The sequence below is a fragment of the Leptomonas pyrrhocoris genome, assembly GCF_001293395.1.
Source record: "Leptomonas pyrrhocoris isolate H10 chromosome Unknown, whole genome shotgun sequence".
Classification (NCBI taxonomy): domain Eukaryota; phylum Euglenozoa; class Kinetoplastea; order Trypanosomatida; family Trypanosomatidae; genus Leptomonas; species Leptomonas pyrrhocoris.
This window is the reverse complement of record NW_015438362.1, coordinates 25,599-46,500: the sequence shown is the minus strand read 5'-3', so window position 1 is coordinate 46,500 and position 20,902 is coordinate 25,599. Positions and strand designations below refer to the sequence as shown.

General features: G+C 58.4%; 2 protein-coding genes and 6 non-coding genes across 8 annotated transcripts; all 8 read left to right on the top strand.

The window, feature by feature from the left end:
- Nucleotides 1–274: 274 nt before the first annotated feature.
- Nucleotides 275–2,196, top strand: ABB37_03640 (hypothetical protein; the record flags this gene model as incomplete). Its single annotated transcript, XM_015801039.1, has 1 exon — nucleotides 275–2,196. Exon 1 carries the CDS (start codon nucleotides 544–546, stop codon nucleotides 2,194–2,196), a length of 1,653 nt encoding a protein of 550 aa, XP_015659659.1. The 5' UTR covers nucleotides 275–543.
- A 1,117-nt stretch (nucleotides 2,197–3,313) lies between these two features.
- On the top strand, nucleotides 3,314–3,424 carry ABB37_04184. The gene has a single exon (XR_001548674.1). It is a non-coding gene; the product is annotated as a snoRNA (small nucleolar RNA).
- A 559-nt stretch (nucleotides 3,425–3,983) lies between these two features.
- On the top strand, nucleotides 3,984–4,094 carry ABB37_04183. The gene has a single exon (XR_001548673.1). It is a non-coding gene; the product is annotated as a snoRNA (small nucleolar RNA).
- A 559-nt stretch (nucleotides 4,095–4,653) lies between these two features.
- ABB37_04182 lies at nucleotides 4,654–4,764 on the top strand. The gene has a single exon (XR_001548672.1). It is a non-coding gene; the product is annotated as a snoRNA (small nucleolar RNA).
- A 559-nt stretch (nucleotides 4,765–5,323) lies between these two features.
- Nucleotides 5,324–5,434, top strand: ABB37_04181. The gene has a single exon (XR_001548671.1). It is a non-coding gene; the product is annotated as a snoRNA (small nucleolar RNA).
- Nucleotides 5,435–5,993: 559 nt separating this feature from the next.
- Nucleotides 5,994–6,104, top strand: ABB37_04180. Its single transcript, XR_001548670.1, has one exon. It is a non-coding gene; the product is annotated as a snoRNA (small nucleolar RNA).
- Nucleotides 6,105–8,773: 2,669 nt separating this feature from the next.
- On the top strand, nucleotides 8,774–8,884 carry ABB37_04179. The gene has a single exon (XR_001548669.1). It is a non-coding gene; the product is annotated as a snoRNA (small nucleolar RNA).
- Nucleotides 8,885–10,519: 1,635 nt separating this feature from the next.
- ABB37_03639 (putative protein kinase) lies at nucleotides 10,520–20,584 on the top strand (the record flags this gene model as incomplete). The annotated part of the gene is made up of 1 exon (XM_015801038.1): nucleotides 10,520–20,584. One exon carries the CDS (start codon nucleotides 10,520–10,522, stop codon nucleotides 20,582–20,584), a length of 10,065 nt encoding a protein of 3,354 aa, XP_015659658.1.
- Nucleotides 20,585–20,902: the final 318 nt, after the last annotated feature.

The window sequence follows — 20,902 nt, the reverse complement described above, 5'->3', positions numbered from 1 at the left end:
CAATAGAGAAGATCAAACGCGGAAGGAGGAGGAGAAACGGCTGGCTTTATTGCGGATGCTTGAAACCTTACTGTGCGCCGTTTATCTCACATTCCTCCTCTTTTTTTTCTGTTACGGAAGCTCAGCGCCTGTAGAGCGACATTAGGACTTTACTGTTCAAGGGCACATCGAAGAAGACACAGCGAAAAGGCGCACAGTTGGACTTCAGGCGGCTGTGTCCTAATTGTGATGTTTCACTTCTCTTCTTTCTTCTCACCCTTTTTTTTTTTTTGAAGTACCTACCGCTGTTTGGTTGTATTTTGTGGTCATTCTCTTTTTTTTTCGCTTCCGACCACCACCGTTGTGACCTTCTTTTTGAACTGCAAAAGTGCCAGAAGATAGCGGTGACACATAATCCACAGCGAGAGGTTGAGAGAGAAAGAGAGAGAAAGTTGCGTACATACCGTTTCTTTTTTTCCTTCTCCGCTCTTACAGAGCCCGTGAGGCACACCTGCGTGTTCTGTCCATCAGCACGTCAACCAATAGCAGTAGTCGCGGCCAAAAATGTTAAACAAGTACTTCACGATCGATCGCGACTGGATGGAAGCCGCCGCCGCTGCGATTTGCTCGCGTAACGGAATCATTTTGAAGGACGTAATTGCAAAAGCAGAACAGGGCATTCCTCTACGCATCGTAAATGACACCGCTGCCACCTTGCGGAATATCGTCCATGTGATGCAGACGAGCATCGAGTACACCTGCAACGAGTACTTAAAGAAACACGAAGGCACACTGCGTCTTTTCCGCGCCGCGCACCCGTCCTCCTCTGAGACGATTTTAGCCAATGAAGAACGTCGGCATTGCCGAGAGATGGTGGTGCGCGTTGCGATTACAGGCGCCCTAACAGACTTCCAGCGCCGCAACCGAAAATGCGTACACGACAATCCTGCATCTTCTCAAGTATCGTCGACGCAGGGCGAGACTGAGTCTCCGGGAAGAGTGGAGACGACGGATGACGATTTGGAGCGCAGCGTGCAGACGACGCTGCTGAAAGGGCTTCTTTATGCCTTTGAAGCGTTTCAAGAATGCCACTCGATGAACCGCGACCACTACCCTCCGCGGAAAGACAACAGCACTCCCGGCACCGTTGGCTGGGACACGCTGGTGATGCTGTACCTTGTCCACCGCATCCCTCAAGTCGCCCGCCATGCGAGTGGCAGCGCCATTGACGAATCCATTGGGCAAGTGATCCGTACGTGGCGCAAGCTGCTTGTTGCTTTGCAGTCTGTAGACTCGTGCGAGGCTCCTGAGCACTCCCGCCGTCGCGGCGCACTGGCCCTCGTCAACGGCCTTTTGATTATTCTGTTTCAGCGGTACAACACGCATCAGTGCGCGGTGCTTTTGAGCGCCGTCGACCATGCAGAAAAGGTGGCTGCGTCCACCGCAGAAACCTCGCGCTCCATTCTGCACCCGTCGCGCCACATGATTTCCGAAGTAGTCACCTACTACTATTACAGCGGACGAATGCGCTTATATGAGCGCCAGCTCGAAGAAGCCCATCGCACCTTGCGAGAGGCGTACACGCTGCTGCCCCCCGCAGGCTTCGGAAATGAGCCACAGCGGCTCAACAAGGAGCGGGTGCGTTTCTTTCTAACGGTGGCCGGCGTGGCCAACGGCCGTCGCATTCCGATGGAAATTCTGCGCGCTGACGAAGATTTGCTGCCCCGTCTCTTCGGCTCTCTTGTGTGGGCAATCGAGCGCGGCGACCCGGTGCGCTTCTCACGCGCGCTCGACACGCACGCGCCGGTGTTTCACAGACGGGGGGTGTATTTGATACTGCAGCAAGCAAAAATACTGTGCTACTTGATGGCCGTCGCGCGTGTGCATGCGGCAATGGCGGCTCTCCCCGACACCGACAACAGTCGCATCACCATAACAACGTTGTTGGCCGCCTACGAGTTTATCACGAAGGCGGAAGAAAAAAACAGTAATTCAACTCCATCCTCCTCAACGAAGAAGCGCTCCCGAGAAGACGGGGAAACGTGTCACACTCATGAATCTGCCGACACGGATGCAATCATGGATGAAGATCGAATGGCACTTTGGGTCGCGAAGCTCATCGCACGCGGATATATCAGAGGGTACTACTCACATGAGCACAAGACCCTAGTACTGTCAAAGAAGACCCCGTTCCCTCATTTGCAGGCGGCACCATAGTCATCAACAGTGCAGTAGAACGAAGAGCACGTCATTCGTTGACACAATCCTTATTCACTGCATCATTCACCTTTTTCTGAAAATGCAATGTTAATCAGCTGCGTGTATGATGAATGGACATTCGCGATTCGAACTGTTTGGGTTGGAAGCCGGCCAACCGCCAGTTGAACCTTTTTGGCTCTTCTGTCTCCGCCTTTTGAGCAACAGGGACGGGCAGTTAGGACAGGATAATAAAGGCCCCAAACAGTCAATATTACGATCCCACCGCAGGAGATTGACTGATATCGCTGCCACAAGTAAATGTAAATGCACTTTTGACTGTCCGCGTGCTTGAAAATGGCCGGAAAGGCTCACTATACTGAACCAAAAAAAAAAACACGTTGCTGTTCCTTTACAGTAACTTCACCAAGATTCGTGTTGGGGAACACTATTCATTTAAGCCCTGATCGTTCTCATTCACGTGGCAATGTAGCCGCCACATAGGAGCCTACCCATTCACTTGCCTCCGCTTGTCTCAAGGGTTCTTTGGAATAAAGCTCTTCCTCGCGTTCAATCATCACGTTTTTCATGTGACAACGTTTGCTTTCCTCTTTCACAGTCGCCATTGTGTTCACCCATATACTAGGATTGCCGTAACCAGGCGTTTTACAGTATACTCATTGAAACAGCCCGCTGAGCATTCTGCCAATGATTTCCCATCTCCATAGAAGCATGTCCCTAACGTGCAATTACAACACCAAGTCAGGCGTGGTTCGCTACCCAATCTTTCAGGTCTGCGATGGAGGAGGCGAGAGTGATGAGCAATGAGAACAAGCATATATCCGACTGCGCTGTGCTTCGGCTCCGCCGCTGTACGCCACCATGAGATGCAAACTCTAGTCCTTGAAATCTGACCCGCCCTTCCCTGCGTGCCTCCGCTGTGGTTGTTCATTTGTGGGCACGCGCGTGCGTGCTGGCGCGACACGTGATGCATAATCAATCGACCAATAATCGGATTGCGTCGCCGACGCGGTGGCGCGTTTGAAGTCAAACCAATGCAATACCAATGGCTGACTGTCGTGGCTGCGTGTGTGTGTGTGTGTGTGTGTCTGTGTGTGTGGAGCTGTGCGTGCGAGTATGATGCAGAACATATAACAATCACTGGGGGGCTGCTTCACGGCGGCCCTCTCTGAAGTGCCGTGCAATGCGCGGCCATTTGACTGAACTTCTGTTAAGCGTCATCCGCTGACTCGTGCGGTTGGTGTGCGTTTAGCGAGCGTGAGCGTGAGCGTGCGGGTGATCACGCGCTTTTTGAGCAGGTAGGCCGGTGCTGCTGCTGCTGCTGCTGTACGTACGCGTACGCGTACGCGACGTCCTACCTGCACTTCGCTCGCCCCGTTCCTGCGTTAGTGGACGGTGTCGATGGATGGTGTGAGGAAGAGCCTCGACGAGTGCACGAGCGACGCAAGCTGTGCGACGAGAGAGTGATGAGCAATGAGAACAAGCATATATCCGACTGCGCTGTGCTTCGGCTCCGCCGCTGTACGCCACCATGAGATGCAAACTCTAGTCCTTGAAATCTGACCCGCCCTTCCCTGCGTGCCTCCGCTGTGGTTGTTCATTTGTGGGCACGCGCGTGCGTGCTGGCGCGACACGTGATGCATAATCAATCGACCAATAATCGGATTGCGTCGCCGACGCGGTGGCGCGTTTGAAGTCAAACCAATGCAATACCAATGGCTGACTGTCGTGGCTGCGTGTGTGTGTGTGTGTGTGTGTCTGTGTGTGTGGAGCTGTGCGTGCGAGTATGATGCAGAACATATAACAATCACTGGGGGGCTGCTTCACGGCGGCCCTCTCTGAAGTGCCGTGCAATGCGCGGCCATTTGACTGAACTTCTGTTAAGCGTCATCCGCTGACTCGTGCGGTTGGTGTGCGTTTAGCGAGCGTGAGCGTGAGCGTGCGGGTGATCACGCGCTTTTTGAGCAGGTAGGCCGGTGCTGCTGCTGCTGCTGCTGTACGTACGCGTACGCGTACGCGACGTCCTACCTGCACTTCGCTCGCCCCGTTCCTGCGTTAGTGGACGGTGTCGATGGATGGTGTGAGGAAGAGCCTCGACGAGTGCACGAGCGACGCAAGCTGTGCGACGAGAGAGTGATGAGCAATGAGAACAAGCATATATCCGACTGCGCTGTGCTTCGGCTCCGCCGCTGTACGCCACCATGAGATGCAAACTCTAGTCCTTGAAATCTGACCCGCCCTTCCCTGCGTGCCTCCGCTGTGGTTGTTCATTTGTGGGCACGCGCGTGCGTGCTGGCGCGACACGTGATGCATAATCAATCGACCAATAATCGGATTGCGTCGCCGACGCGGTGGCGCGTTTGAAGTCAAACCAATGCAATACCAATGGCTGACTGTCGTGGCTGCGTGTGTGTGTGTGTGTGTGTGTCTGTGTGTGTGGAGCTGTGCGTGCGAGTATGATGCAGAACATATAACAATCACTGGGGGGCTGCTTCACGGCGGCCCTCTCTGAAGTGCCGTGCAATGCGCGGCCATTTGACTGAACTTCTGTTAAGCGTCATCCGCTGACTCGTGCGGTTGGTGTGCGTTTAGCGAGCGTGAGCGTGAGCGTGCGGGTGATCACGCGCTTTTTGAGCAGGTAGGCCGGTGCTGCTGCTGCTGCTGCTGTACGTACGCGTACGCGTACGCGACGTCCTACCTGCACTTCGCTCGCCCCGTTCCTGCGTTAGTGGACGGTGTCGATGGATGGTGTGAGGAAGAGCCTCGACGAGTGCACGAGCGACGCAAGCTGTGCGACGAGAGAGTGATGAGCAATGAGAACAAGCATATATCCGACTGCGCTGTGCTTCGGCTCCGCCGCTGTACGCCACCATGAGATGCAAACTCTAGTCCTTGAAATCTGACCCGCCCTTCCCTGCGTGCCTCCGCTGTGGTTGTTCATTTGTGGGCACGCGCGTGCGTGCTGGCGCGACACGTGATGCATAATCAATCGACCAATAATCGGATTGCGTCGCCGACGCGGTGGCGCGTTTGAAGTCAAACCAATGCAATACCAATGGCTGACTGTCGTGGCTGCGTGTGTGTGTGTGTGTGTGTGTCTGTGTGTGTGGAGCTGTGCGTGCGAGTATGATGCAGAACATATAACAATCACTGGGGGGCTGCTTCACGGCGGCCCTCTCTGAAGTGCCGTGCAATGCGCGGCCATTTGACTGAACTTCTGTTAAGCGTCATCCGCTGACTCGTGCGGTTGGTGTGCGTTTAGCGAGCGTGAGCGTGAGCGTGCGGGTGATCACGCGCTTTTTGAGCAGGTAGGCCGGTGCTGCTGCTGCTGCTGCTGTACGTACGCGTACGCGTACGCGACGTCCTACCTGCACTTCGCTCGCCCCGTTCCTGCGTTAGTGGACGGTGTCGATGGATGGTGTGAGGAAGAGCCTCGACGAGTGCACGAGCGACGCAAGCTGTGCGACGAGAGAGTGATGAGCAATGAGAACAAGCATATATCCGACTGCGCTGTGCTTCGGCTCCGCCGCTGTACGCCACCATGAGATGCAAACTCTAGTCCTTGAAATCTGACCCGCCCTTCCCTGCGTGCCTCCGCTGTGGTTGTTCATTTGTGGGCACGCGCGTGCGTGCTGGCGCGACACGTGATGCATAATCAATCGACCAATAATCGGATTGCGTCGCCGACGCGGTGGCGCGTTTGAAGTCAAACCAATGCAATACCAATGGCTGACTGTCGTGGCTGCGTGTGTGTGTGTGTGTGTGTGTCTGTGTGTGTGGAGCTGTGCGTGCGAGTATGATGCAGAACATATAACAATCACTGGGGGGCTGCTTCACGGCGGCCCTCTCTGAAGTGCCGTGCAATGCGCGGCCATTTGACTGAACTTCTGTTAAGCGTCATCCGCTGACTCGTGCGGTTGGTGTGCGTTTAGCGAGCGTGAGCGTGAGCGTGCGGGTGATCACGCGCTTTTTGAGCAGGTAGGCCGGTGCTGCTGCTGCTGCTGCTGTACGTACGCGTACGCGTACGCGACGTCCTACCTGCACTTCGCTCGCCCCGTTCCTGCGTTAGTGGACGGTGTCGATGGATGGTGTGAGGAAGAGCCTCGACGAGTGCACGAGCGACGCAAGCTGTGCGACGAGAGAGTGATGAGCAATGAGAACAAGCATATATCCGACCGCGCCGCACCTCGGCTCCGCTGTTGTGTGGCATTATGAGATGCAAACTCTAGTCCTTGAAATCTGACTCTCTCCCGTGCGCGCTTGCCTGCGCGGCTGCACGTCTGTTGCGTGTCTGCTGAGCACGTGGCTGTCGCGCACGGTCGCCCACGGTTGCCACGCTGTGAGTGCGTGTCTACGTGATGCCCAATACGACAATCTGTTGAAGAAAACCGAATGACCTACATGTGGAAAGTGTAATTTATGCACTTTACTGAAAGACAACGCTAGTGCGTGGCGTGCGGGTGCGGGTGCGGGTGGGTGCGTGACGTGGAGACGTGCATGGTGCTGACTGCGCCGCCTCGGTGCGAAGGGTGTACGGCGCGTTCAGCGCTGGAGGAGGCGGGAGAGTGATGAGCAATGAGAACAAGCATATATCCGACCGCGCCGCACCTCGGCTCCGCTGTTGTGTGGCATTATGAGATGCAAACTCTAGTCCTTGAAATCTGACTCTCTCCCGTGCGCGCTTGCCTGCGCGGCTGCACGTCTGTTGCGTGTCTGCTGAGCACGTGGCTGTCGCGCACGGTCGCCCACGGTTGCCACGCTGTGAGTGCGTGTCTACGTGATGCCCAATACGACAATCTGTTGAAGAAAACCGAATGACCTACATGTGGAAAGTGTAATTTATGCACTTTACTGAAAGACAACGCTAGTGCGTGGCGTGCGGGTGCGGGTGCGGGTGGGTGCGTGACGTGGAGACGTGCATGGTGCTGACTGCGCCGCCTCGGTGCGAAGGGTGTACGGCGCGTTCAGCGCTGGAGGAGGCGGGAGAGTGATGAGCAATGAGAACAAGCATATATCCGACCGCGCCGCACCTCGGCTCCGCTGTTGTGTGGCATTATGAGATGCAAACTCTAGTCCTTGAAATCTGACTCTCTCCCGTGCGCGCTTGCCTGCGCGGCTGCACGTCTGTTGCGTGTCTGCTGAGCACGTGGCTGTCGCGCACGGTCGCCCACGGTTGCCACGCTGTGAGTGCGTGTCTACGTGATGCCCAATACGACAATCTGTTGAAGAAAACCGAATGACCTACATGTGGAAAGTGTAATTTATGCACTTTACTGAAAGACAACGCTAGTGCGTGGCGTGCGGGTGCGGGTGCGGGTGGGTGCGTGACGTGGAGACGTGCATGGTGCTGACTGCGCCGCCTCGGTGCGAAGGGTGTACGGCGCGTTCAGCGCTGGAGGAGGCGGGAGAGTGATGAGCAATGAGAACAAGCATATATCCGACCGCGCCGCACCTCGGCTCCGCTGTTGTGTGGCATTATGAGATGCAAACTCTAGTCCTTGAAATCTGACTCTCTCCCGTGCGCGCTTGCCTGCGCGGCTGCACGTCTGTTGCGTGTCTGCTGAGCACGTGGCTGTCGCGCACGGTCGCCCACGGTTGCCACGCTGTGAGTGCGTGTCTACGTGATGCCCAATACGACAATCTGTTGAAGAAAACCGAATGACCTACATGTGGAAAGTGTAATTTATGCACTTTACTGAAAGACAACGCTAGTGCGTGGCGTGCGGGTGCGGGTGCGGGTGGGTGCGTGACGTGGAGACGTGCATGGTGCTGACTGCGCCGCCTCGGTGCGAAGGGTGTACGGCGCGTTCAGCGCTGGAGGAGGCGGGAGAGTGATGAGCAATGAGAACAAGCATATATCCGACCGCGCCGCACCTCGGCTCCGCTGTTGTGTGGCATTATGAGATGCAAACTCTAGTCCTTGAAATCTGACTCTCTCCCGTGCGCGCTTGCCTGCGCGGCTGCACGTCTGTTGCGTGTCTGCTGAGCACGTGGCTGTCGCGCACGGTCGCCCACGGTTGCCACGCTGTGAGTGCGTGTCTACGTGATGCCCAATACGACAATCTGTTGAAGAAAACCGAATGACCTACATGTGGAAAGTGTAATTTATGCACTTTACTGAAAGACAACGCTAGTGCGTGGCGTGCGGGTGCGGGTGCGGGTGGGTGCGTGACGTGGAGACGTGCATGGTGCTGACTGCGCCGCCTCGGTGCGAAGGGTGTACGGCGCGTTCAGCGCTGGAGGAGGCGGGAGAGTGATGAGCAATGAGAACAAGCATATATCCGACTGCGCTGTGCTTCGGCTCCGCCGCTGTACGCCACCATGAGATGCAAACTCTAGTCCTTGAAATCTGACCCGCCCTTCCCTGCGTGCCTCCGCTGTGGTTGTTCATTTGTGGGCACGCGCGTGCGTGCTGGCGCGACACGTGATGCATAATCAATCGACCAATAATCGGATTGCGTCGCCGACGCGGTGGCGCGTTTGAAGTCAAACCAATGCAATACCAATGGCTGACTGTCGTGGCTGCGTGTGTGTGTGTGTGTGTGTGTCTGTGTGTGTGGAGCTGTGCGTGCGAGTATGATGCAGAACATATAACAATCACTGGGGGGCTGCTTCACGGCGGCCCTCTCTGAAGTGCCGTGCAATGCGCGGCCATTTGACTGAACTTCTGTTAAGCGTCATCCGCTGACTCGTGCGGTTGGTGTGCGTTTAGCCAGCGATGTGGTGGTGTGACGGAGGCGGTAGCAAGGGTGGTAGAAGAAGTTCTCGACAGCAACTGTGTTGCCTTGTTTGGTTCGTCGCAGCGCAGTGGGAACGGGCTCTGTGAAGAAGGTGCTCACGGCTTTTTTGTTTCTTCCGTGTTCCCGATGGCTGAAATGCTGTCGCCTCCGCGGTATCATTTCACGTGCGGTGCTGGGGGTTACGACTTGCCGGAAAGAAACCACCGCAACAATGGAGGAGTAACGAAGAACTAATAGGATAACTTGTAACCGTCATCTTCACGAGAAATATATATATACACTAGACTAACTTTAGTACTGTAGTGTTCGTTTCATACAGAGCGACGAGTGGTGTAGGCCCTTCTCCGCTTTGGCAGCGCATATTTTTGAAGCCTGTTAGGGGAAACAGAAGGAGCCTATTTCAGCGTCTTCCCTTTCTACTCTCAGTCATTGCGTTTACCTCTCTTCTATTTTATTTTGACTGCTCGAACGTTCTTGCCCTCTTTCTGCGTCTCCACTCCTATTCTTTGTTTTCACACACCAGCAACACAACAGTACATTGTTTCTTACAAACATACATATTTAGATATAAATATCGAAGCATTTCCTTCATGTTATTTTGCTCTTGTTTTGCTTTATGTTTCATTGATTTTGAAGAGATTTCTATTTCCATATATTCCAGGTTGTTCTTCACGTTGTTCTACATATCGCCTTTAACGGGTTTTTGTCTCTGTGGTTATCTTGAAACTCAGCTGCCTTGTGCTTCATTATAGTCGGCCGACGTTGTGCAACAGACTTTTTTTTGGCGTTTTGCGTGTACGGTAGTGTGAAACTCTGCGGCTATTGAGAATTCTGTTTAGCTTTTTTCCCCTAAACTTGGAATCATCATTTCTTGATCTTTTTTTTTTTTGATTAGTGACGTACTCATCTTGTGTGCTTCTGACCAGAAACCGTGGTGTGTGAAAGGGAAAGCTCCTCTTTCGTCCTTCCTTGCATTGTCATCTTCTTGTTTCTTCGTTTGCTGGATCAAAGAGTAGAATCCTTTTTGTTGATCATTTTTTTGTATGGTATCTGTTTTCCGATTCAACAGTTCTTTTTCTCTTTCGATTGGCAGCAGCAGCAGCTGCACTCGAGAACGTTTTTTCGTCCTCTCCTGCCTTTTGTGGTCGGTTTCCGTACATCGTAGTGAAGGCTTTTTTCAAAACGAACAAGGTCTTCTATATATATATTACATAGGGCGAGGTGTTACAGTCACATAATTCTCCTAGAATCTTTCAAAAAAAAAAAGGGATAGCAACATGCCTTCGAACATAGAGAAGGCACGACAGAGAAAGTCGAGCGCGAGCACGTCTAGCACGCAGGCCCCTGGCAAGGCACCCTTTCCGAACAAGGAAAGCACGAAACGACCTCTTTCGCCGTTTCCCTCCAGTCCTAGTCTTCTTTACTCGGTACTTCTGCGGTCAGGAGCAGCGCGCGGTAACCATGGAAGGGAGCCGACGGAACGCGTGTTGCAGTCGCGCTCCCCCAGCAACAGCCACACCCCTCGCGCGACTCTCGAGCTGGAGTCCACAACCAACGAGGCGCTCCGTGCGGAAGTGAGTCGAATGTTTCCTTACCGAGGCGTGCTGGTGGACATCGCAACAGGCGAGGCAGGGCTGCCGCCCAACCTATCCACGCCACCACCTACCGCCTCCTCCAGTGGGCGAGGGGCCGCGTCTAAAAAAGACAGCGCACTGCCTGCGAAGCTGTGGCGTGCCGCGTTAGCGGAGCTGCACGTGTTCGACGAATGCCCCAAGACCGCACCAGGTCCGTCGACAACTGGGTCCACCGCGGCCTCTCGTTTGTCCTCCTCCACCGCAACGAATGCCGCAGGGGCGCCGCAACGGAAAAAAATGTCCGCTTCTACCATCGTGGTGAAAAAGCGACCGCCGCAAAGAATTGTGGAGGCAGAGGCCGCCGCCGCTGCTGCAGCACAAGCAGCACAAGAAGCCATTGCGTCAGCTCCACAACAACCTGCGCTCGACGTCCCCTTAGAGCAGCCTTTTGCAGAGGGGAAGAATACGACGGAGGGCAAGCGACTCTTTAGCGTAGTAACAAACTCCCAAGTCCCTGCAGTCCTTGCGCGGTTGAAGGCGTTGCTGGAAGATTTTTGTGCAGCGATCGAGCAGTGTCGAGTGGCGCTGGAGGAGCAGCGGAGCGGCCAAATGTCCACATGGGAGATAGCGAAGCCGGAGGACGACGGACGCGAGGTATCGGCAAACGAGGATGCTTCCATCTCTTACCCGTCCTTGCGGCGCAGATCACCCGGATCTCGACAGCGCGACAACCACACGGTATTCGTCGCAGATGTGCCGCTACGCAACCAAAGTGCGCAGGTGATGTCGGAGACAGCATCCCCCAACTCGATGATGGAGGTGCTGCGGGGCGACCACGGGAGCGGCAGCAGCAACTGCTATCTTCCTCTGACAGATAGGAGCATTAGCGGAGAGTCACCGCGCGACGTCGCGGAGCAGAGTGTGTGCGGGTTGGAGGCGGCAGACTTGCCGAAGGGAATTGTGGCACTGGCCTACATCATAGCCGAGTACCTACTCGCCCTCTTCCACCCAACTGCCACCTTCGTGGAGCTCGAAGAGGAGGCGGCGGTGCTGGGGAGTCAAGCGCGCAACGACGACCCAACGCAGCTGTCGGCATCGTCTCTCGCCCGCGGCGCCCATCCAGGCGCCGCCGGTGAAGGAAAACGATCCACGAGCCCGCTCCCTCGCACTGCTTACTCGACGACGCCGCTGACGAGGCCACGCTCCGGCGGCAGAGCATCGATCCGTGTCGCCGAGGTCTCGGAGGAGCTGTCGGAGCTGAAGGCAGCTGCGCACGGCTACATCTGGGACCGCATCACGACACTAGTGCGCAGCATTTCCCTTAACTCAACTTCGATCAGCAGCGATGTTTCTGTTACCGCTGCTGCTGCTTCTGGCACCGCGGAGATAAAAGAGAACGGCAAAGTCGCGGCTACGGAAGAGGAGCGCCGGGCACAGGCGTACGTGCAGCTTCCCTTCCTGATTTGGCTGTACGCCGCAAGCGGGCTCGCCACCGACGCCGCACGCGGACACGAAGAGGCCGCGGCAAAGATTGGCACAGGAACAGCCACGCCCCCTCTCACCCTTGCTGAGCTGCTGCCCACCGTTGATACGCTGGCAAGGCAGCTTCTTCGACGTCAGTACGAGCGTGTCCAGCCCACTGCCGAGACGCTGCTGACGGCCAACGCCTTTCTTGCCTCGACCGGCGTCAGAATGACGGACAAGGCCATCGTCGAGCGTCTCTTTCCTCTCCAAAGTGGCACCGCCGTCAACGACGTGTTAGCCTTCACTACTTTGCAATCTACGGCGTCGCTCCTGGGGCACGACGGCGGCGACTTGGTCGACGTGTCCACCGCGACCAACTCGACTCTCAACCCGGTGGCCACCTTGGCGAGCACGACGACCGCCTCGGAAGCTCTCCTGTCCACGGAGGAGGCCTTGTTGGGGTCTAACCGGGGTGCTACGGTCAGTGAAAGCTCTATGGCTCGAGGGGAGAGCGGCACCAAGGTGGGGCGGAGTCCGCTGAGACGCCTCCGTGGAGCCCTCCAATCCAGCACGGCCTCGCCGCCGAGTGGAGGGGGAACACGGCTGGGCCACTGCTCCTCTGCGGACGTGTCAACGGTGGAGATGTACCTGCGCTGGCTGCGCGGCAGGAAGGACTCCGTGGAGCGGGAGGCGGACAAAAGGTCAGGAGGCGCGACACCTTCGAAAGTGAAGGAGCGCGATACATGCACGTCCAAGGAGCTGACTTCGGCGCATACACGCGGTTGTGACCGCGAAGTCGGAGAAGGCGAAGGAGAAAGGGACGGAGGCGAAAAGAGCGGCGCGGACTTGACGGTCGTGAGCAGCCCCACCTCCAGCAACAGCATTCGAGGTCCAGGCGCGGCGAGCTGCGTGACACAGCGGCAGCAAGAGGAGGTTTTCCACCTTTCCTCGATGATGCCAGCTGCTGATCTTTCCCCGTGCGTGGCCCGAGTGGAGCTGGAACTGCACCAAGCGCGAGGTGCGCTGCAGTTTGCGCGGAAGCTTGGGACGTTGTACGCCACACAGGATATGAACACGCTGCTGCCGTTGTTGCCGACGCTGGAGAAGGAAAAAGGTAAGCTCCCCTTGTTGGAGCCTCCTCTCTCCGCCCGTATGGAGGCCGGCAGCGTAATTCTGCGTAGCAGCTTCGACAGCTGCGCCGTGTCCGGATCGCCGAACACGTTCGTTGGCAACTCGAGCCTCAGCGTGCCGACCGGGTACCGTGCGCTGCCGCCGTCGATGACCAGCCCCCTCACCGTGGCCAACTCCACGTTACTGCCGGGCAGACTTCCGCCGCTCATTGTGGCGCCGCTGCCACCGAGCGAGCGCCCCTCGGGGGGCATCCCCGCCATGTTGACGTCACGCCGCATGGCGACCAGCGCGTCGACGGCCACCCTCTTTCCCTCCATCTTGCCACCCAGCATGGAGTGGGAGTCGCTCATGGCGCATTTGAACATCAGCGCGGCCGCGATGGCATCGCTGAGCGATCAGTTCTTCGTCAGCAGCGCCCGTGCGCTCGAGGTAGCCTTCTCAATGGCCATGGTTCTGCTGTCGCACGTGATGGGCGAGGCGCTGCTGAAGGGCGAGCGCGCCGCGTCGGAGCCGTCGAATGCCATCATTGCTGAAAAATCAAAGAAGGGGAAGTCATCGATGGCGCCCGTCAAAAAACCGCTCTCTGTCATATCCGCCTCTAGCGCCGCGGCAGCAATGTCTAAAGTGGCGGAACCGTCGGGAGTGACACTGACAACGGCAGCCGGGCCACTGGCTGATGTGCGGCGGCCTCGGCCCCTCTCTTTCGATCTTGCGAAAGTATTTGGTTTTGGCAAAAGATACCGACGCTACCAACATTATTCCCTGCTCGTTCGCGACACCCTGGTCAATGCCGCGCTGAGCGCGCTCCAGCAGAAGGACGTGATCATCACACAGGAGCTGCTTCAATACATCGCCTTGGAGACCGCCATCTCGCATCACTACGCGCAGGTGCAGGAGCAGCAGCTGCCTGCGAGTGTCGCTCCCCCAATTAAGCCGAACGGCTGGTCTCACAAAAGCGACTCCGCAACGGCAGCCTCGGCATCGGCTCACCGGACGCGCAAGGGCACGAAGGCGCCTGCACGACATGTGGGGCAGTGGATGGCGTCGCTGCTGGACAACTCCACCAGTTTTGTCAACGTTTGGTTCAGTAGCTTTGCGCATCTGGTCGACACCACAAAGCACTTGCTCAAGGGTGATCACAACACACCAAGCTCGTTGAAGGACGCGGTTTGGCACCTTGCAGGTTTGGCGCAGTATTTCTTGCTGACACGAGCTAGAGGCTACGACGTGTACGGCAAGCGGAACCACCTGTCGGCGGCCTCGCAGCCTGTATATATGGACGACCTGTCCGCGATGTTCTCCTTATTCTCAGGCAACAGAAGCGGCACGTTGCGAGACAGCAGCGTGGCTGCTTCAGATCTTGTGGCAAGTCCTGCGCTGCAGCACTACATCACCTCACAGATACTTGAGCCAGCGGAAAAGGTACTCGGGGTGATCGTGTCCTTCATGGAAAGCATCGCTGAGGCGCTCACGGCGGACATGGACAGCGGAGCTGCAACAGAGCGCCAGCAGCGCGAGGGTGTGATGTTCGCTGAAACAATAAGCGAAGACGACAACGCCGCCGTCGGTCTTGCCCCGGAGGCCTCCGACTACATGGGCAGTGCGTGCGACTCACTGAGTCAGCTGAGCAGTGATGCCGGTGGGGGTGGTGGCGGTGTAGGAGGCGGGTGGAACAGCGCGGCAAATCGTTCCGAGGCGCAGGAGGCGCCGACGTGCTGGATGGAGCTTGCGGTTCATTATTTCCTCGAGATTGTGGACGTGCTGCTGGACGTGTCGCTGTACCTACCCGAAAAGCCGCTGATCATCTACCAACTCACCGTGGGCGCGTCCCGCATGCCTGCCTTTGCGTCAGACTTTTTGGACGTGATGATGACGGTTGGCTTCGCCGGGCTGCGCTCGCCGTCCATGTCGGCCACCGACTTCCACCAATCCACGACGACAGCCGAGGAGGGGGAGAGCACGGGCGACTCAGCGCTGGAGCGTCTGCAAGGGTTCTTGAGCCGCTACACCTCCCTGGTGCTGCAATCGGCCGTGACAGGGTTTACGGCGGAGGGGCTCAGCACGCCAGCGTGGATGGCCGCCGCGCAGGGCTCCCCGACCAACGCGTCCACCACGACGGGGCACGGTGAGGAGGCGGCGCCACGCAGGTTTATGACCACGTTGTTGGCTTCCGTCGCAGCGTCGCTGGCGCCGGTGGGGCTGGAGGAGATCGCGCTGTCAAGCGTCTTACCAGTGGCGGGGCAGCAGTCGCAGCAGCAGCCACTGCCAACGTCGCGGTCCACCGGAGCGTCAGCGAGTGCCATGGTAGAGACCTCCTCTAGCCCTGCCGGCCTTTCCTCCAGTACGCGCAGCACCATGTGGTGGCCTAGAGCACGGTTTCAGCGCTACCCCCACCTCGTTCGCATCCTGGAGCATGCGCAGCTCCTTTGTTTGTACCTGAACACGTCCCACGGCGACGAGAGCACCCCCTTGGCGCCAATTCTTGCGCTCATGGAGCACGAGGGCGACGCGACGGGGCGCGACTCCTCGCAGCGCCTCCGTGTGAGTGCGGTGACGACGTTGTTGAACACGTCGACTGGGCCGTGTGCGCAGCTGTTATCTGTGCCGTACGCCTGTCCACCGCTGACCATCGAGGCGAGCAGCTACGTGGCGAGCAGCGTACCCAATACGTCGCGCGAGCGGCCGATGTTCCACTCGCCCATCGAGCAGCCGCAAGGACGCTACTACAGCGCCGTGACTGGCAGCGCATCGCACCGTCTTGTTCTCTCGGACCGCGTGCTGCGCGAGGTCTGCGGGGGGTTGTGGATACGTGTGGAGGTGCTGCAGCTGCTGCGCTTCGCCGCAGCCCCGCTCGACACCGACAGCTTCGAAAGCTTTACAAAGATGGCGGGCGAGCTGTCGAGACGGGTACGGGAGAAGTCGATGCAGTCGCATTACAAGGCCGTGGCATCCATGAAGGCACGCGCGGAATCCGTTCTGCCCAAATCGTACGCGTCTACCTACGTGCGACTGCTGTTTCTGCGGTACGTGCAGGCCTTCTACGCAGACATGCAAGCCGTCGGAGCCACAGGGCACGCAGCGGGAGGCCATCCAGCGAACGGCGCCCGCGCCTCTGCGTCAACCTCGCAGGACCACGCCCCTCCTGAGCGGACGGAAACCTCAGCGAACACGAGTGCACTCCACACAAACAGCAACAGCTATCGCGCTCACTGGGCACTCCACATCGATCCGAACAACGGTGAGACGATGATGCGCTCCGTGCCTTCTCCACGCACCAATGCCTTTCTCACCAGCCCTTTGCAGAACCTCAGTCGGCGCCTGTGGACTCAGTACTGTTATCAGTTACTGGGGGCACTACGCGACCTGTGCTGGAACAGCACGGAGGCACACGAGACGGCCAACAACCTCTCCATCGCCTCTGTGTACGGGCGGCTGTTGCAGATGATCGGCGGGCGACCAAACAAAGAGGAGTACGAGGACGAGCACGACGAAGAGGAGGGGAGCGAGGGGGAGGACAGCCTGCTCGATGAGCCCGATTTCCACCTGGATGAGACGAACGTCGCCACCATCATCACCTTTGACCGATCACTGGCGCCGTACGGCACAATCAAGGACGGAAAGCCGAAGGGGTTTGCGGACTTCGAGTCGGCTTCAAGCGGTTCGGAAGGGACCAGAACGCCCACGACACTCGCGTCCCCACCACCATTTGCTCTGCAGACGCGAAAACCAGGCTCCCTCTCGAAGGCTTCGCGTCGCGACGGGCGAGCCACCATGACGACGTTGTACTCCAAGCGCAGCACACCGCCGCCTAGCACCGGTTCGCCAAACAATGGCCCAATACAGATCTCCGTCAACATGAGCGACCTAACCACCCTGCAAAGCCTCGAGCTGAAGCACCGCAACGAAATGAACTCGCTGCACGGAGACTCCACCGGTGACAATGGCGCAAGCGCACCCGTCAACTCCCCGCCTGTGACAGCCGCGGTGTCACCTCCTCCGCTGCTGCCGCAGCTGGCGTTGACGGGGCTGAAGCCGCCGCTGTATTTCGCCAGCTCCGGCGACACGGCGGCCGCACAGGAAGACGCCTACTTCAAAGAGCAGTCGAAGCCGCGACAGGCAGCAGAGGGAGAGGAGGAACGGCAAGGCTGCGTGACGAGCGGGTCGGTGATGGAGGCCAACTCGTACATGTTCGAGGCAGACGAAGGCAAAAATGGCTTTGAGGAAGGGGAGTTGGAGGACTTTGAGTTAAGCTCCGTCTCGCCGAAGTCCTCGCCGCAGAACATGAGCCTGACGGGGGAGCAGCCGGACCGTTCGCAGGCCAGGAGGCGCAGCCGACCTGACGTGTCCAGCATCTTTTCACAAGGCGATGCTGCCGCAAGCCTTGGGAACACGCCAAAGCCTCCAGGACTGACGATACCGAAGTTGGCCCTCGGCAACCTCGGCCCGCCGTTGTACTTCACCTCTGCGGGTGACACGGGTGTATTTGCCGAGGTCACGGCCACTGGATCGCCTGCGCTGCCCTCTGTGGTAGCCGTGCCGGCGCTGAACTTCAACAGCCCCGACGCTGCCGCGATGGGTGGCGGCTCACCGCCCCTTGCGAAGCACGTCGATCCAGCGAGACGCCCCGCTCAGGGTAGCACGACCAACGAGCCTCCGACGGAAAAGGCGACGGCGGCTTCCTTCTCCCCACCTCCACCGCCGCCTGTCTCTCCGTCCGTCACCACGAAGACCGTCGGGTGCCTCGCCTTGCCAAAGCTGTCGTTCGAAGCGCTGGGGCCGCCGATGTACTTCACCTCCTCCGGGGACACGGGTGGCTTCGTCGAGGCACAGGATGTCACGAACAGCACGCCGAGTCTGCCAACAGTAGAGAGGGTGGCCACGACGGTGGCAACGACGTTTAGCCGAAATGGATCGCAAGCATCTACAAACACGGCTTGCTTCCGCAGCAGTACGGCAGCTCAGAGAGCCCCGCCAGTTGCCTCGCCAACAGAGGTCGGCGGCACCCCCGCTGCCGCCGCCAGCCGCTACCGCGATTTCAGTTCTTCAGACGCCGCCGACGCTGCGAGCTCCTCCTTGACGTCGAGCTTTGGCGCGCGTGCGGCTACCCGCAAGGACAAGGGCGGCGTCAATGACGACACAGACAGCCGCGCCGCCCTCGGCAGCCAACCGGACAGCGACTCTTCCCTCGTTTTATCGGCCGTATCGGGCATTGAGGCGGCGCGACAGGCGTGCGGACGGAAGAAGGTCACGCGGCGCAGCCCTCGCCTCTCTGTTACACCGGTGGTGCCTCCGGTGGTGACGATGGAGCTGATTCTCTCCCTCTGCTCTATCATCCTCCAGCGCGACAGTGGGATGATCCAGTACGGTTACACGGTGTCGTCGCTCACACAGAAGCGTGTGCTACCTGGCATGTCTGCTTCGCAGAGGCGGTGGATCAACTCTGGTAGCAACGTCGCGGCGTCGAATGTGCCTGGCGCGTTCCCCTCAACGGCCTTCTTCACCGACAGGGGAATGGCGGCCAGCCAGGCGGATCGGTGGCGCTACACACCGCAACACAGCCCCTCGTCGTTTCACGTGATTCAGGCATTGCACAATTATCTGAAGGACGCGCGTAACACCTTTGTTGTCGACTTACTGGAGGAGTGGATGCTGGACGAGTACGCAGCGATGGAGCGGGCGCGCATGGAGCACTTTGAGGCGGAGTACCAGCCGCTGCAGCGCGGCGGATGCACTCGTACGCTGTCGTTCTCCTCGACCTGCCGCAGCGGTGCCAACACCACCACAACGGACGCGGTCAACCGGTACAACTCGGCTCTCTCGATGGGCCGTTTCGTGCTGCTGCGGCTGCTGCTTCCTCGCGCCGTCACCCAGCTTGTCATTCCTCCCAACGAGCGTCGCATTGGCTCAGGCGGCTACGGCTCGGTGACGTCGGGCACTGTACAAGCCATCAGCAATGCCGCCGCGGCACTGCCGACCCGCTGGGGCCGTCGCGGCCGTCACTGGCGACCCTCACCCGACACGAATACGAACAGCGGAACGGCCCGCAGCGCATCGGGATCGGCTGGATTTGGCTCGAAGTCGCCGTCGTCGCCTGGACGTGCCATGAGTGGGGCACTGGAAAACTTGCGTACTCCGTGGCGCGTGGCTGTCTACCGCACGGCTCAGGCGGTCTGCCGCTGCGACGTTGCCATCAAGCACCTGTCGCTCAGCGCACAAGGCAGCGAGAGCGGCAATTTGCCTGTGTGCCACGCCGAGGTTCTCACGATGTACCGTCTTCGTGGCCATCCCAACATCGTTCCGCTGCTCTCGTTCGACAACACAAAAGACGAGTACGTACTGATAATGCCCAACTACACATCTGGGTCGTTTCGGGTGTGGCGGCAGAAGCACTACCAACTTGGCTGTGCCGTGCTCTCGCTATCGTCAGAGCCAAACGAGTTGCATAAGGGCGGATCGCTGCTGCTGCGGCCGCTGTCGTCGCCCGCCTCCAGCTGCTCTCTCTTCGCAACCTGCGCGCGCACCCTGCTGCAGGTGCTCGACGCCGTCGTCTTCATGCACGAGCACCACATCCGCCACGGCGACATTAAATGTGACAACGTACTGATCGACAGGACGGACGTGGACGTGGAGACCAAACTGGACCCGCCGTGTCTGCCGCTGTCGGTGCGGCTGTGCGACTTCGGCTCCTGCGACACCTGCGACGACGACGACATTCGCAGCTTGAAGAACGACATCATGGCGGGCGCGGCGCGGTTTATGGCGGGCCGGTGGGGCGTGGGCCGCGGCACGGAGGCGATCCAGCCGCCAGAGGTCATGTCGGCGAAGCGGCGCTACACCCTCTTCCACCGCATCATGACGACCACCACCACCACCACCTCGGCCGGCGCCGCCAAAGCCGCTGCTCCGCTGCCCGTTGTACTGGAGCGGACGGACCGGGGGCCGTTTGGCGCAAGCATGTTGGCCACCTCCTTCGACCACCTCCCTCGTAGGGGTGCCGCCGAGAGCGTGGAGGGCGAGGAGCGCGCCCTGACGGAGCGACTACGCCGTGCCGAGCTGTCGGCGGACGTGTGGGCGTGTGGGTGTTTGCTGTACGAAATGCTCACGGGCCGCATGCTGTTCGGTGAGGCGCGACTAGGCCGTCTGTTGGTGCTGGCCGCCGCGGACGACGACGCCGGGCAGGAGCAGGGGAGTGGGTGGAGGCCGACCGGCTCCACGGTGCCGCGGGCCGCCTCCAAGGCCACCACCTCCACCGCGGATGGCGCATCGCAGGCACGCCAGGCCGCCCCCTTGTCGGCGCCGTCGTCGATGCGGCAGGCGTTGGATGAGTGGGAGCGCCACGACTTGGAGAACGCCGTCGGCACGCAGGTGGTGGACTTCATGTCGTGCCTGCTGGATCTCGACCCCCTACAGCGACCGAGCGCAGCGGAGGCGCTGTGGCGCTGGAAGGAGATTCTGATCAACATGGGCTTTGACGTGTAGAGGTGAAACGGAACACACGCCCGCATCAACACACACTTTAAAAAATAATAATTGCGGCGCTTTGTAAGCGTCTCCATTCTCATCAATGAGTCATTGTGCCATAAAACGTTCTTCCCCGTTTTCATTTTTTAAATAGTTTTCTTGTTACTGTACTATCTCTCCAATAAATGCTGATTCTTGCGAGATTTAAGAACAGTGGAAGAGTGAAGACGATGTATGGCTATCCAACGGCCTTTTGCCACTTCATGCATATGGAAGATTGCGACGCTGATGTGCAATGTTTTCGTTGCCCCTCTCTTTCTCTCTCTCTCTCTGTCA